The sequence below is a fragment of the Aristolochia californica genome, unplaced genomic scaffold (assembly GCF_029961685.1).
Source record: "Aristolochia californica isolate CCGP_79_NKW_82.1479 unplaced genomic scaffold, dmAriCali1.0.hap1 SCAF_9, whole genome shotgun sequence".
Classification (NCBI taxonomy): domain Eukaryota; kingdom Viridiplantae; phylum Streptophyta; class Magnoliopsida; order Piperales; family Aristolochiaceae; genus Aristolochia; species Aristolochia californica.
In genome coordinates this window covers 31,056,049-31,072,906 of record NW_027182290.1, presented here as the reverse complement: position 1 = coordinate 31,072,906, position 16,858 = coordinate 31,056,049, and the positions used below count along the sequence as shown (strand labels likewise).

General features: G+C 36.9%; 1 protein-coding gene across 2 annotated transcripts; it reads right to left on the bottom strand.

Annotated features, from left to right (window-relative positions):
• Positions 1–708: 708 nt before the first annotated feature.
• Positions 709–15,968, bottom strand: LOC137940555 (xanthine dehydrogenase 1-like). 2 transcript variants are annotated; one of them, XM_068785683.1, is made up of 14 exons: positions 15,487–15,968; positions 10,859–10,958; positions 10,625–10,733; positions 8,843–10,348; positions 6,374–6,616; positions 5,983–6,297; positions 4,628–4,867; positions 3,723–4,007; positions 3,419–3,640; positions 2,336–2,497; positions 2,046–2,180; positions 1,650–1,886; positions 1,289–1,462; positions 709–1,192 (listed from the first exon to the last, which is right to left on the bottom strand). In XM_068785683.1, exons 1-14 carry the CDS (start codon positions 15,614–15,616, stop codon positions 950–952), a joined length of 4,101 nt encoding a protein of 1,366 aa, XP_068641784.1. In that variant the 5' UTR covers positions 15,617–15,968; the 3' UTR covers positions 709–949. The 2 variants fall into 2 exon arrangements, with proteins under 2 accessions (XP_068641784.1, XP_068641785.1); XM_068785684.1 differs by lacking the exons at positions 709–1,192; positions 1,289–1,462 and having other exon boundaries at positions 1,656–1,779.
• Positions 15,969–16,858: the final 890 nt, after the last annotated feature.

The following is a 16,858-nucleotide window of genomic DNA, read 5'->3' as shown; positions in this document are numbered from 1 at the left end:
ATTATTAGGTTATCGTTTATTTTGATATCAAAGCAGGTTATGTGAGTTGACTTGGTCAACTCATGGAGGTAATGTGATCCTTTTCTTTAAACCCTAAACCTTAGATCTAAGTTCGTAGTTATTTTTTTCAGTCTTATAGTTTTCCTTTGCGTTTTTTACCTCTATACGGAGTTTTTTATATTTCAAATTATATATTGACGGAAAGATATTTGAGTCTACTTTCGAAAGAAAAAAAATTTATTCCAATTAGAGTCATCTTCAGAGAGATATCAATATTTGAATGAGCGAATGTCAGATTGCAAAAAGGTTCGAGCATTAACAAAAATCTTCAGATTTCGAGGTATTTTTTTATATCAATATCTAGACTTTATATCGAGAAATATATATATGAAAATAAATATTTGTAAGTCTATTCATTTTCCTATTCAACCAATTTTTTATCTGAGTTATCTACAAAGAGAAATCGATATTTGAAACAGTAAGAAAGCCTCAACTTCCGAGGTATTGTATGTTATCAAGAAAGATACTTTATATGGAAAATTATATATCAAACGAAAGATATGTAAATCTATTTTCTTACCTATTAAACCAATTCTCGGTATGATTTTTCTATAAAGAGATATTAATCTTTGAAAAGTCAATGGTCATTCTGGAAAAACAGGAGAAACAGGGCCAGATGAGAATGAGTTTGGCAAACAGCATGAACAATTTCAAGTTCATTATGGACTAACACCCCTTAAATTAGTATTCATCATCATTAACAATTTATGTAGCCTAGTAAGAGCAAAAATGCTCTTATTATTTACAAGATAATTTGCCCAGAATACCCAACTTGGAAAGAAAATTAAGATTTTGAGGACCAGTATGGCAACATAACCGGTCAATTCTTTCAGTCTATACAAATATTTATACATGGAGAGACTACATAGACCCAGAGGCCCAACATCCACTACACACTGAGCTTGGGATTGAAATTCAGGCCTACAAATGTTTTGGTGAAATCATCAAGACATGCCATCCGAATCCGTTCTGGCGTAGCAGGATTATCCAAAGGGAACCATTCCATGAACCCTGCGTCTGCCCTTGCAGCTGTTATTGCATCCTTAATAGCGAAGAACACTGCCGAAGCCAGGAAGAATGGGGGCTCGCCCACTGCTTTGGATGAGTGAATTGCCTTTACATTTGGAACCCCCTGTGTTTTTAACCACAAAATACAAACCAGGAATTTAGGGTCATGCAGATATGCATACATGACATTAGCACAGACCATGTTATGTTATTCATTTACCTTCAAAAGCGAAACATTGAATCTTAATGGAATGTCATTCACAGAAGGAAGTTTATAAGTTCCAGGTCCACATGTGTAAAGGTTTCCGGGTTTTATCCATTTGTGTGCAGGATCTCCCCATTTTAGCTCTTCCAATGCAACCCATCCAAGACCTTGTACAAATGCCCCTTCAATCTATCATGTTCAAAAACAATTCCATTATAAAGGATTCTCAAAACAGAAGCAAATAACAAAACTGTCGCGTCATAAAGGATTCTCAATTTTTTTATTAAATGTGCCGGATTTGGGTCGATAGAAAAACAGCAACAGAGCCTGAAAGATGAAGAATGAGAGTTGGGAAAGATCTTGTGCACAATATTACCTGTCCTATGTCAATCGCTGGATTAAGAGAATGGCCCAGATCCAGAATGATATCTGTTGTCCTTGTGTGAGAATCTCCAGTAAGAGTGTCAATTTCAACCTCAGAAACTGCAGCTCCATATGTGTAATAACTGAAAGGATTACCCGTACAAGTTTTCCAGTCAAAATGAATATTAGGTGTAGCATAAAATCCATGAGCCGAGAGGTCAATTCGCTCCATGTAGCATGCAATAGTCAGCTGATAATAGCAAAGGGCAAAGCAACACTTAGAACAATGATAGGATACTCAAACACACGCATATGGCAACATAAAAGCTGGAACTTACAAAAATGCAACACAAGACAAGAGTATTGTTACAAAAATATGGACAGAACAATGCATTTGTGACAGAATTACCTGAGCAAAAGAAACATTCCCAAACTTTGATGCAATAGGCTCCATGCGTGCTTTGATTTGCTCACAGGCATCTAAAACAGCTGCACCATACATATCAGAACTTGCAGAAGCTGCTGTAGGTGATGCATTGGGAACCTACATCAATGAAAAGATCATTCACATACTGGATCTCCTTGTGTAAACACAGTCAAATTATGGATATGAATTTTAAACAAAATTGCAGTATAACATACTTTAAAATAGCACATACAATGAAAATAAACAGACTAGTTCACTTGGTGGAAATTCACCTTATCGGTGCTCGTCTCTGATATAAATACAGCACTAAGAGGAATATTGAAGGATGAGGCAGCAATCTGAGCAACCTTGGTGTGCAAACCTTGTCCCATCTCTACCCCACCATGTGTCACCAAAACAGTTCCATCGGTGTAAACTTGCACAAGAGCACCAGCCTAAGCCCATAAAAGCAACCAATTAATACTCTCCTGTCAAAGGGCATAATAGAAACCTACCAAACGCATTAAATCGTAGACGCAATAGGAAGGAAAGCTTCGGTTATAAGACTTAAGCTACATAAGAATGCAAACTTCCACTGAGGTAAAAGCAATAGTAAAATAGAGATCTACATCAAACCTTTTAGATGAAAATAGAGAATCCAAGCATCCAAATCTATACAGTATGTACACAAGCAGGACATGGATGGTAACTATCCATCACGCAATACAAGAACTTCACACCTAAAAATACAAAAAAAAAAATAATACAAGAATTTCACAGAAATCTTCTATCTATTTTTAGTTCAAATCAAAAAGGACAATTGCAAATTGTATTAGGCAAGCCAACTGCAGACAAAGCCATAACTGGTTGAAAAACTAACTTTATTGGATCTTAAAGTTTAACTATTTTCCAAGTTAGATACAGCAGAAGTCTATTAGAAAAGAAATAAAACGTAGTTCCACTTATTGTAAAAGCTACTTCATATTTCTGTCTTAATAATGCTAGAGAAATACAAATAAAGGGCATAAAATACAAGTGGTAAGTGCATAAAAGGAAGACTTATTATGAATTATCACTCAATAAAGCTGAAGTACTTTTTAATTCTTCAAGTTCTTCAAAAAGACACCCAGAAATCTTCAAGTTTATCTGCAAGCTAAATACACCAGGACCTTCAACTCCTTGGTTTTCTCTTTCTCAGCTAAGACATGTATGCTTCAGGCCAGTTTCCAAAAGGTTTTAAGAAAATCCGATGTGTTCTTGATGAATGAGAGAATTTTTTTTAAAAAAAGAGAGATTACAACAAGCATAAGACCACAGCAAGGTCAGCAACAAGCCGAATGTTATAAATGTAATCTCCTACTTTATGACTGTGTTACCTGATTCATGTGCTTCACAGTGAAAGATATGCCAAATTTAGTAGGGACCATAGCAAGACCCCGCTTCTTCCAACGATTTTGCATATTAAAGTGGTTCACTGCAGCACGAACCTCAGAGAAACCAGAAGATGCCTTTAGTTCATTCCAGAGCTTTCCCAGTGTACATTGCTCCAGCCGGTGACCAAAATGCATTAGATATCCATCAGTTTGAAAATTAAGCTCCTAGCATTGTGTCAAGAGTATGTGTTTAAGTTGAAAGAATGAAATTCATTTCCAGAGAATAAATGATTGAAGAACACTTTACCCTGATCTCTTCAGGTGTTTTGTGAAGCTCCACAGCAATCCTTTGAATCCAATTTTCTGCAATTAGCATGCCCTGGGGCCCTCCAAATCCTCTAAATGCAGTATTACTAGGGAGATTGGTGAAGCAAACTCTTCCTCGAATCCTGATATTTGGAATATCATAGACATTGTCTGAATGGAGCATTGCACGCTCAAGAACTGCCAGGGATAGATCTAGAGAATTTCCACCATTATTATAGATTTCAAGATCCAGAGCTAGCAGCCTGCCTTCTTTCGTGAAGCCCACCTAGACCAAGTAATCACTCTTATCTTAAAGCCAGAAATTTGACCATAAACTCTAAGCACCATACTTTCCAAAGTAAATCATGAGGAACACATTAGATCATAACCCTTACTTCTAATTCAGAATTTAAAAAAACAATTTCAATATTGGCAACACATCAGTACTTCATGCACCCCAGGAGTCTTTGAACCCAAGAACTCACATTAAGAAACCTCTCAATCTAGCTATTGAGCTCAAAGGCATAATCCACAAATAAATTATATTTTTAATAAATTAAAAAGAAAAAATAAGAATAGGTGCCTCTTACAACATGAGTAGAAACAAAAAAAAAAAAAAAAAAAAGCTCTTGCACATCTGAGCCACAATCATGCTGTCAAGATAGGCTATCCATTGTGCCAAAACAGTACCGACGACATGGTTCCGGCCTAAAATCCAAAATTGCCCCATTCTTCAAAAATAAGTGCATTCACATTAATTTCTGTCAAGGTTCACCCAAGTTGGTATGTACAAAATATGACATGTATTGGCCCAATTATAGGATCTATCACTAAGTAGCCACAGCATCAACATCTGTAAGAGAAACACCATCTGTTCTTTAAATTTAAATAACACATGACATTTACCTTGTATTTTCCTAGAAAGCTGTGTCGTTGACCAGTTATCATCATATCTACATCTCTATCTAATGTAAGTTTGACTGGTTTCTTCAAAAGATAAGATGCTACTGAAGCTGCTGCAGTGAATACGGCTGACCTAGTCTCCTTCCCGCCAAATCCACCACCAATCCGTTTAGTCTTGCAAACAACTTTAGACATTGGAAGGTCAAGGACACGAGAAACATATTTCTGGCCCTTTTGTGGGGCCTGCAAATTAAGAAAATGATAAAACATAAATTATGACTAGGCAAGAGAAAGAATTTCAGAAATTATAGCAGACAGAAAATATGAGCGAGTAAAGTTTGTTGATGCTAACAAATACAGGCACGGGGTCCACATACAGAAAGATAATAAAAAAGGCACAGTTCTGTTTAAATTTTCAGAGAGCAAGTCCATACGCAAGCTGTACTTCATTCTTAACCAACGGATTGATACCACAAAACAGCCCCCTCATATTAACTGAAGTCTTAAACTTTTCCCCAAAAATCGAGATTAACAGGAGTGTTCTCATCCATCAAAACAGCGTGAAGAGAGTTAGACACTTCTTTAAGGAATTACTCAAAGAATAAATAAATAAATAAATGAATATATATATATATATATATATATATATATAGGAATGCCATGTACTTTAATATATTTATAGGAGTGCCATTACTTCAATATATTTACAAAAATGTCATTATCTTCAGTTTATCATTAAAATTTGACAAAAATAAGAAAAAAATTCAAAGGTAACACAATCATGGATACATGGAGAAAAAAAAATGTAAAACAAAGAAGAAATGAAGGTAAACAGGCAAACAGGCAATGCTTGATCCAGTAAGGTACATCCTTTTTCCTTTCATTTGATGGAACTTCAGGCAAAGAAGGCACTAAAGTTTGGCTAATGATGATTCTGCTTGACCCTTTTACAATTGAAATTCTATTGAACAATTAAAATTGATAGCATTTCATTCCACTGCTTTATGTGTGAAGCACTAAGAATCTAAGACAAAAGAACAAACATTCAGTAACTTTTTCTCATTATCAGGTTCACAAATACCAGGCAGACAAATCAGACCGTCGTAAAAGAAAATAAACCACTATTCATTTTTTTTCTGAAATGGTACCATTGTTCTTATGAAAAAAAACAAAGACAACAATGGAAAACTTTAGCACCAAATGACACCTTGCAATAAACCTGCTAGAACAGATAGGTAAAATAGTTCAATGTACTTAAGAAAAGAAAAGCTACCAGATAAGTGCTAGGAGTTAAAAACCTTCAAAAAAAAAAAAGAAAAAAAGAAAGAAAGTAAGGAGTTCAAAAATTATTAACTTACTTGAGTTGAAGATATCATATGAACCTCATTTCCACCATCCATTGTCCACACCAGACAACTATTAGGTTCCAAGTAGAAGTGCTCTTGACCTCCAATTTGAACCTCCCCTTCTATGATATTGTCACATGCACCTGAGCTTAAACAGGATTCCACATCACCCTTATTCATGCACCTATCTGTATTTGGATGGAAACTGTTCAACTTAATGGCATCCCTTATAGATAATATAGCAGGAAGCTCTTCAAACTCAACAGTCACTCTCCGTGCAGCCAAACTCGCATTTTCATGTGTATCAGCAACAACAACCCCGATAACCTGTTTAAAGTTAAACAAGTTTCTTTTAAATGATATGCTAATATCACCACAAGTACTTAAAGGCAGTGTTTCATACCTGACCAACACAAGTTACAATTTTTGAAGCAAAGAGCTCTTCATCAATGATGACAGGTCCAATTTTGTTAGTTCCAGGCACATCTTTAGATAGAAACAATCCTTTAAAACCTGGGGAGCATTTGGCTACAGAATCATCTATGGAAAGTATACGAGCATGTGCCTTTTGGCTCAATACCAGTGCTGCATGCAAAGTGTTTGGAGGGGATGGTGTATCATCTGCATATTCTGCCTCACCAGTAACCTGAAACAGTAGAACATGAACACAAATATAAATTTTGTTCATTACCCAACCATTTTAATGCTTGTTGGGGTAAACATAAACAAAGATGGAGTCATCTTCTTCTCTGTCATACCAAACACCTCTTCCCTGTCACTTCGGTATTTACATATACTTCAACATACTAAAGAATGAAAATGAAGTACAAAAGCACACAGTTAAATATCAGCTCCAATTGACATTAATGGTAACAACTACCCTAGAAACTTCACTCTTAATCGAGAATAGAAAGTGATGAATCTACAACACAAATTAGTAAGGTGAAATTCAAAGTCCATGTGTTAAAGTTGGGTGCAGGTCCATCCCAAATAGTTAGCTAAGTTAGGGAGCCTCTTCCCACCTAAAAAATGCAGGATCTTTCTAATATTTGATCCACGTGGGACTATTCTTAACACTCCCCTCATATCCAAGCTCAACACAACAAGGTACAAATTAAATAGGACAAACTGAGGACAAGAAAGTAGATAACTTGCTATGATACCATGATAAATCAAGTTAAGTTCATCCCAAGATGACAAGTTAGGAAGCCTCTTCCCACCTAATAAGTACAGGATTTATCTACTCTTTGATCTATGTGGGACTATTCTTTTTTTTTTTTTTTTGAGTAAATGTGGGACTATTCTTAACACTATGAAAGAACACAAATATAATAAAATATCAATTAAGGATTCAAGGCCTTGAATACAAGACTTGACCAGTTGAAAGCTAAAACCTATAAAATAGTCAAAAGTATCACATAAAACAGTTGAGATGACCTGAAATGATCGTCATCATCATCATTTTACTCAACTAGATGAGTCATTTTCCTTCATTGCAATCTACAGTTTGTTGAAAATTGGAGTTCCTCCCAAAATGACAAATTAAAATTAGATGGTCTTTTCCCAATTAAACAGAGAATTTTTCCAAACCTGAATTAAGATGAGACTGTAATAATAGCTTCGCATGCTCTCAAGGCACTAGCCTTAGATGTGAACCACATAAATAACTATAGATCGGTGAGATTTTCTACACATCACACTCTCCGCACATCCAGAACTAAACAGGGTCCAAGACATGAAAACAAACACAAACATGCCATAAAAAATACACTGACACTAATCAAATAGTTTCAACTTACTCCAATACAATGTAGAAGTTGGAACTATTCCTCCCAAAATGGCTAGCCCAAGCTACAAGGATTTTTTTTCTTTTTTCAAAAAATATGCAGGAGAACTCCTTGCAACCAGTATACACAAAATCTTTCCAAATTCAAAACCAACGTGGGATTATTCTTCCCACAACAACCTCTCTCACACACAAACAAATAGCCCAATAGATGCAGCACATAAACAAATACAGAAAGGGGGGACTTGGACTTTGTAGGTGGAGCATTCTACAAGGTTTTCTTCATTGCCCCCCCCATGGATTTTTTTTTGGCCCTCAATTCTTGCCCTCTTCAACAAACATCAACAAGGCCTCACGCACTAATTTTCTAAGGAGGCACTTAACATGTCTAAACCATCTGTTCTCTAACTTGGCATTTTTATTCTCTTCCTTCCTCATTTTTCCAAACTGACTCACATACTCTTGAATTTGTCCACTGAAAATTGCAAATCACACAGTCACTCTTAGATTGGAATACTTGGATGCCAATGTCAGGTCTACTGCATAGTTTTTGTTTTCTCTTCACACCATCCCTAGTTGTGTCGCAAACAACACATATCAAGGAGCTTCTCTTGTATATGAGCAATTAGTTTGTCCATGTTCAGAGCATAAAGGCACATGTAGATCTTAAATGCTCTTGATTTGCAGGTTAAAAGCTGAATATAATCTTTTTTTCTCTGAATGATTAAAATCTGAATACAATCCTCTGACTCATGCTTTACCAAAAACATGGCCATTTCATTATCTTTTTTTTTCTCAACACATGAGCTAGTGACTTTGGTAAGCCGGCAATACTCCAGAACCCTAAAGAATGATGAATAGAAGTAGAATAAAGAGCATAGGACATACTCAAGTGCCATGCATTATATGGATAGCAACTCTGCTTCTATTCAACAGGAAACAAAAGAAAACAAAAAGACAATATTAAAAACTTGGGTGATTCTGGAGACAGTATATCAACAAGAGGGATTAGACCCCATATCAGGACAGCAACCAAAAACAAATTTAGCTATTTTCGGGAAAGATTTTAAGGATAGAAACATGTACTTGGAGAGTTGATGATAGATGAACCTCAGGGGATCCCACTGCCGTTCCCTGTTTTGCCACCTCATAACTTTGAAGCCCACTGCTGGGTGGCCTGTTGTATGACTCTATGGCTGATAAATAGGAAGGAGGCAGACATTCTAGGAAGGAATCTTTGCCCTCCATCTGGTAAGAGACCCATAAGAAAAATTTGAAAAAGAAACTGAGCGTCAAGGATTTACGGAATTCAACCATCCCTCCAGGTGCATCTTCTGAGAGTGATATATCTGTTGTTAATTTCCTCAGAGCACCATTCAGAAGTTCTTGATCCCAACTCTTTCCAATAAGAAACTCTTGGGTTCTCTTTGCAGAAATAGACACTGGAGCAACCCCACCATATGCAATAGAGGCATCAGAAACCTCCCATTTCCCTACTTTATTTTCAAGAAAAACACGCATTCCTGCATTAACAATTGCAATATCATCATCCCTTCGGTGAGCCTGCTTGAATTCTTTAACAAACTCAAAAGGCCTGGTCCATGGCAAGAATATTGAGAGTAAAATTTCATTTTTAGCAAGATCAACCTTTCTATAACCTAAGAAGAAATCTTTTGCCTGCACAGTTCTGACGTTCCTGTTGCAGTCAGAGATCAGAAACTCTGCTCTTGCAGCCATCCAAAGTGGATTCAAATCTGATATAGGACTGGCAGTACAGATATTACCACCAACAGAAGCAACATTTCTTATTTGTTTTCCTGCAAACCATTTAATCTGTTCAATGAATGCCTTACAGGATGCAGTTTCATGCACATCCCTCTCCAATACAACCTTGTTAAGCTCTTTTAGCAGCTCAGTGAGTCTGACAGAAGCACCAATTTCTAGCCCATCCTCTTTAATTTTCAATGCATGGAGCTCAGGTACATTGGCAACAGAAACTAAGACCTCATACTTAAGATTCTTAAACTTCATCTCAATTCCTATCTCTGTATTTCCAACAACCAACTTTGCATCTGGGTACCTTGACTTCAGATCCAGAACATGTTGAAGTCTAGTGGGTCGATACCACTTCAGCCCACCAAACCCATATAAATTTAGTGGAGTAATCTTCCTTCGTAAAAGCTCAGAAGGAAAAATAAGTTCCTTCTCACAATATGAGCTTCCGTCAATTTCATTATAATGTACCTGTTTATTACCGCTCCCACAAATTGAACTTTTAGTGGATGTATATGAGTTTACATTCTTTTCTCCACAGTCGCAAGGCTTGCCAGTTGAAGGACAAATAAAATCACCATTTGAGACACCAACAGAAGAAACATTTGTGTACATAAAATCATCTGTTTTAGCAAAAACACGAAATGCATCAACAATCGGTCTGTATCCAGTGCACCGGCACAGATTTCCAGCAAGGCTTTCTTCAATGTGCTCTTCACTAGGAGGCCCTTTGCTTGATCTGAGTAAAGCATACATGGACATTATAAAGCCAGGAGTACAATATCCACATTGTGAGCCATGAGCTTGTGCCAACGATGTCTGCACACCAGATTCCACAAACATGATGTAGGAATGAAATTCAGATAAGGTATGTAACAGTATACTTCTAGAAAAAAATGACAGGTAACAAAGATCTCAGATAATTTGAATTGTGATCCAAAAAACAAATATCTTCAAAATTTTATTATTAAGTCAAAAGACCATTTTTTCACCTTTTTCCTCTAACAATAGCTGTTACCAGCAGAGGTTGGGAGGTGGAGAGAGAGAGAGAGAGAGAGATGAATCCCATTACACATGATGAACTTCAAATGGTACCTGAACAGGATGCAAACCCTTTCGCTGACTCCCTACGCCTTCTACTGTTATTACATGCATCCCTTCCACAGAATACAGTGGAGTCAAACATGCATTAGCTGCATAATGCCTGCACATTTTTTGTAAGATTAAAGCAAATATAAATTGCAAATCAAGGAGCACTACGGTCTAACATTAAACGGTGAATAATGTTTAAATTCAAAACTTGCAAATACTGAGAAAATAGAGTCTTACATGGATTTCATTGAGTGTTGGTCATAGTAAGAGACCATCACTGTGCAGGCCCCACAACCTCCTTCTCCACAACCTAGCTTTGTCCCTGTAAGACCTAAATCTATATTCCCATTTGAAAGCCGCTGTCAGCAATTTGTATCAAAAGAAACTTAATAAGAGCACTTCTAGAGTACTGGTACATCTTTTAAGCACTCACATACCATGAGAACACTTGAACACCAAACCAAACAGACAGTTCAAAGTAGAACCAGGAAATGAGAAAGCTTTTTGAGTGACATGAGGCTAAGGACATACTTGTAATTAGCCCACAGCTATCTACTTTATAAGATTTGGTGGTAGATTAGGAAGTTAACTTCAAGTGTTTTTAAGTGTAGTAGCTGATAAAGGGGCAGTATTTTCGTTTAGCCTTAACTAATGTGCTTAAGATGGAGGGATCACCTAATCCACTCTTTTCTTCTAATTTGCAGTTGAAGGCTACTGCTGGTTTTTTCCCAAATTTCCTCCATTTTCCTCCTTCAAGATTATATTTTTACTATTTTACATAGTATCAAAGCAACAATCAATCTGACTTACGCCTTCATTTCCTCCTTTTCTTTTTCTTTCCTTTTTTTTCTCCCCCACCTGCAGCCATCCCTTTCCTCTCGATTTCTAGTCTATGCAAACTCAAGGTTGAAGTATTAAGGTCATTACCATAGAGTAAGTAATGATGTAAGTGCCTATTTTCTCAGCCTTTGATGGTGTCTACCTGCAAATGGTTTCGGAGGAAAAAGTGTTAAGGAATAGTCCCACATGGATTAGTGAGTACAAATATCTTGAATTTATTAGTTGGGAAAGAGGTTTCCAAAGTTGGCTAGTCATTTTGGGATAGGCCTTGGACCCAATTTAACATGGTATCAGAGCAGGTACTCATATGTGGGTCTACACCTAAAAATTATCTATTTGTAGTGCCACAAAAGAGGGTCAACACCTAAACTATCCACTTGTAGAGCCACAAAAGAGGGCCAACACCTAAACTGCCTACTCCTAAATGATCCACTTGTAGAGCCACAAAAAAGGGTCTACACGTGAGGGGGCGTGCTAAGGAATAGTCCCACATGAATTATTAAGTACAAAGATCTTGAGTTTATTAGTTGGGAAAGAGGTTTCTTAAGTTGGCTAGTCATTTTGGGATAGGGCCTTGGACGCAATTTAACAAAGGAAGGATTTTTATGTCTTAGATTTGTGTAATTGGAGCATATAACTGTCTACAAGTTTACAGGTTTGAAACCTAGACCCCTAATGGCATCATTTTACATTCTAGATTAGTATTTGTAGGGTGATTGATCCCAATTGAAGGCTAAAGTGTATTTCTATGCTAAATACATACCCTGCGTTGGTAAAATTTGGTAGCTAATGTGCTATCAATTTACCTTTAGGCTCCTATATTGTTCCATATGGCTGAATCTTCAGATAAGAAACCAGTAAAGGTACGTGAGAAAGAGGGAAATATCACCCAGATTACTTTTGTCAAGCTTAATAGACAAAATTATGTAGCGCAGGCCCAAACAGTCCAATATTTCCTTGGCTCCAAAGGAAGCAGTCACTTGATTCACATTCTTAGATTCCATACTATTTAATAGCCACACCATAACAGTGTATTTTTCTCGTTCCCATTCTTCTATCCTTGAATTTGGAGGAGCTTCAAGTATTTTTGGGGCATTGAAATTGTTCAAAGCAAATAAGGCATTTTTCTTACCTAAAGGAAGTATATTCTTGATTTGTTGATGGAAACTAGTTTGTTGGGGACACAACCAGCAGTCTCCTACAGATGCAAGTCTGGACTTACATGATGAAAGTAATCCAGAAGTAAAGGTTAAGACAAGTATAGAAGGTTTGTTGAAAAGTTGTTATATGCTACTGTTACTCACCAAGACATCTCCTATGTTGTGGGTGTGGTAAGTCAATTTATGGAAAACTTGAGGTGTGTTTATCTTGATGCTGTTATGGGAATTTTTAGATACCTAAAAGGATCTACAGGTGAAGGACTCAAGTAAGTTACTTATCAATACTTAGATGTTATGGGATACTCAGATGTTGATTATGCAAGTTCAAAACTTGACAAAAGGTCCACTACTAGTTACTACAACTTTATTGGAGGTAATTTAGTCATATGAAAAGTAAAAAACAAACCGTAGCCGCTCAGTCAAGTGCTAAAGTAAAATACATGACAATAGTCCATATAGCATGTGAATTGATGTGGGATCAGCCAATACGGCTGCTGACTTGTGTGCTAAGTTGGGTCCCTCCCATCAATCTCTTGTTGTTAGGGGAGGCCTCTCTTGATGTGTTCTCTTGCTTTGATTTAAAATAAAATCATCACCGTTTCAAAAAAAGGCCTTATGGCAGATCTTGGTTTTTTAGTTAAGGGACCAATGGAGATGTTTTGTGAAAATAGAGTCAGCCATTTTCATCACCAGTAATTTTGTCTTTCATGAATGCATCAAGCATAATAAAGTGGATTGCCATTTCATCAAAGAAGTTGTAACAAATTGTGTCATATCTACCCCTATGTCAATGCCTCTAAGCAACTAGCTTAATATCTTTACCAAGGCACTTTCCAAGAAGATTTTTTGGTATTACGTAACAAGTTGGGTTATTTGACATGTATGCCCCAGCTTGAGGGGGAGCAACGTGAGGCTAAGGGCATACTTGTAACTAGGCCATATATTCACTTTATAAGATTTGGGGGTAGATTAGAAAGTTAACTTAAAGAGCTATTAAGTGTAGTAGTTTATCAAGGGGCAATATTAACGTTTAGCCCTAAATAATTTACTTAAGGAGGAGGAATCATTTAATCCCTCATCTACTCTTTTCTTCTAATTGATTTTTTTCTATTTGTAAAAAGTGAATTTTATTCAAGGACAAAACATACAAAAGGATAGGCAACAGAACTCTTGTCACAACGAGAGATTAAAAAGAGGCCCCTTGCTTTGCCAAAGAGTCGGATTAGTTGATTTAGAAACATGGATCCAAGTACAATCACAAAGAGAGGAGAAGTCAACAATTTCATGAAAGAATTTCCAGCGCCACCATGGATGATCAGACTCCAAAGCACACCAACCGATCACTACTTTTTGTGTTAGGTACCTAGCCAATAAGCTAAAAGTTCCAAAACTGATAGAACAAGAAAACTTGGCCCTTAAACCTACCTTATTCTAAGCTGGTCCCTATATGGTTTTAAAGTACTCTTCCAAACCCAACTCTTTCCAGGTTGCCCAGCGTGCCGCCTTAAAAATTTAATTTTACGGCCTCATTGGGAGGAGGAACCCATTCCATCGTAGGCATGATCTTGGCTGGGATTGACATCTGTGCAGTCAACCTCCAATTATCTCCAGTAGAAATACCTCTCAAGCTTTTGAACTACTTTCTGATATTAATTCAAGCAGCTATCAGACCCGAAATTCTGCAAGCGACTTCTTCCACCAAAGAAAACTGGTTTTTGAAACTTTTGGCTGTTCCTCTCCAACCAACACCCCCAAGGGATATGTGCAAGACAAGCTGAAAGGAGGGCCCTTACCAAACTAGGGAGCCAGATACCTTTGCTCAAGTGAAAAATCATCTCCAGATTGCTTGGGAGTCAGATACCAATGCTAATCTTGCTACTTGCCATGCAAAAGGACAGTGTGTAGGAAGTTATTAATTTTCTTCTGCTTCACCACAAAAGGAACAAAGCCTATTTGGTACCATGTTTCCTCTTTCCAAGATTTCAGTCATGAGGACCTTATTGAGCACAGCACTCCAAATAAAGAAGAGGGCTTTAGCTTCCAAGATATATCAGCACCATGCTAGCCATGAGAATCCATCCCTTCTTCTAATTGAAGTTGGCAGCTGCCACTGGCTTTCTCCCTAATTTCTTTTATTTCCTTCTTCAAGATTTGATTTTTACCACTTTACAAAGTCAAATGTGAAAAAGTAAATTTGAAGCAAACGAACCAGAGAATAACAAAAGCAGATTAAAGAAATAGCTGTTGAGGTTATGTTTACATGGACCCCTTAGATGCGGCTGACCCACTGGAGGTGAAATCTGACCAGCAGTACCAACAAAAAAATACAGCCTTGAAGTATTCAAAGATGTCAATAACAAACATGGTCATGTAGTCGTAGTAATAGTTCCAGACCCTAGAGATATTAGACTTCTAGTATGTAGAGGAAGTAACCATGCATGGAGCTATCCACAGAGTAAGGTGGAAGCAGAAACTCCAGCTCTTTAACTACAAAGATCTAAGCTGGAAGAATTCAGACACACGAACTGCCAGTAAAATTTATTTATGTTTACTCTCAGATAAAAACGCAATAATAACAATAGCGTCTCTGTGAAGAGTCTATGAAGACAGCTGATAAAATTTCCAGAAAAAAGCCGTCTGCAGAAAATCCAACTTCGAGGTTCAGAGGAAGATGAAGTTAAATGAAATAATTGTATGCATTCAAAATGATTCGAATCGAGTAAAGACCACTAACTTAACAAGTCTTGCTTGATTGTTTTGATTGAAATGGTAACTGGAAGTTCACAAAAACGACAACCACAAATATACAGCAACAATTTTATCAGAAAAGGAAGAAAAAATAACTCATCTTATCAAGAACTATACCTCGGAGATACTGAAGAAGCGTCAAATGAGCTAACCCATCCGGCAAGACGTGACGGACGCCGTTAACGTATAAGATAGCTTCCTCTGCGCCCTCAAGACTAAATTCCTCTTCTTGATGAATGGAACCCATTGAACAATCTCGAACAACCACTATATTGCCAATCAAACAATAGAAACCACAGCTTCAAAAACTCCCCTCAATCAATCCGGACGGATCTCCCCCGCAACTGAAGTGAAACTTTATAGAACAGTAGATACAAATAGATTCGCTGTCCCGTTTACACGTAATAACGTTGAAGCAAGTTAATCAAGAGTAACTTACTCTTCCCTCGGAATAAGTAGATGAATGGGATATCTTTTGCACTTTATACTCTTAATTGATTCCGTGCAGAAGATTGACCTGATGATGAGAGCGCGACGTGGGGTTTACAGAGAGGGTAAAAGCCGCACTTTATACCTTTCTGTGGCTGCGCCGGACGAAATTTATTCCATGATTAAGCTCTAACCTTTTCTGTCTGTCACACCATAATTTATCGAATTTGCCGCTCCCGATAGGAAAGAAAATATCAAGATAATCAAGGGAAGATTACGGCAAAAAGGTCAGGAAAACCCAAGTAAAAGTAATTCTACATAAAATACTGCACAGTAGGAAACTGGGAACCATCAGAATATTCAGCAACAATAATGAATTTAACTATTTAAACGGTGAAGCTGCGTTTCAAGAGGTAAATTCCAAGAAGAAAATAATGTCGATTTAATTGTAATTAAAACATTTTAACAAGAAGTATTATTTTGGTACGAATGTAGGTGGAATAATGAATTTTCAATGGCGGTGGTGGGACGATCATCGAAGATGGCCTCGGCTTAACTGTTCCTGACTCTTCTCAGGAGTTGCAAGACCGACTAGAAATCTGGAATCTCCTGCGGATCTCCGGCCAGTAGTGCTGCACACAGTCTCAAAGTCAAACTCTCAAATATATGTCAAGGAAATCTTTAATTTTTTTTTTATTTTTTTTTTTAAAATTGAAAATTATATTCAGATAAAAGAGGCAGAAAAGAGGTGTTTTTTCAAATATAATAATTAATTTTTATTATAAATAAAATAACAGTAAGAATAATAAAGTTTATCAGTAACGCATCAATCTATAAATAGGTTCATTATTTGGATTGAATCCATACTTGGAGATACTATAAATTATATTTAATATTAGACCAATAGTTAATACTTAGGACTATAATGCAGATTACTCCTCTTCCTATCTTATCCACCTTTCTTCTTTTCTCTTCCTTCTTCCCCTTTCACTCTATTTCTTTCTAGGATTCAGATAGGTGGTGGCATAAGTGGCACTCCATTCGGCCTGTGTTCGCAGCA

Coding starts and splice junctions, on each gene's coding strand:
- LOC137940555 (XM_068785683.1), bottom strand. CDS start 15,616: ATGGGTTCCATTCATCAAGAAGAGGAATTTAGTCTTGAGGGCGCAGAG. Junction 10,959..15,486: donor GCTTCTTCAGTATCTCCGAG/GTATAGTTCTTG, acceptor ATGGGAATATAG/ATTTAGGTCTTACAGGGACA. Junction 1,193..1,288: donor TCAATGTTTCGCTTTTGAAG/GTAAATGAATAA, acceptor TTAAAAACACAG/GGGGTTCCAAATGTAAAGGC.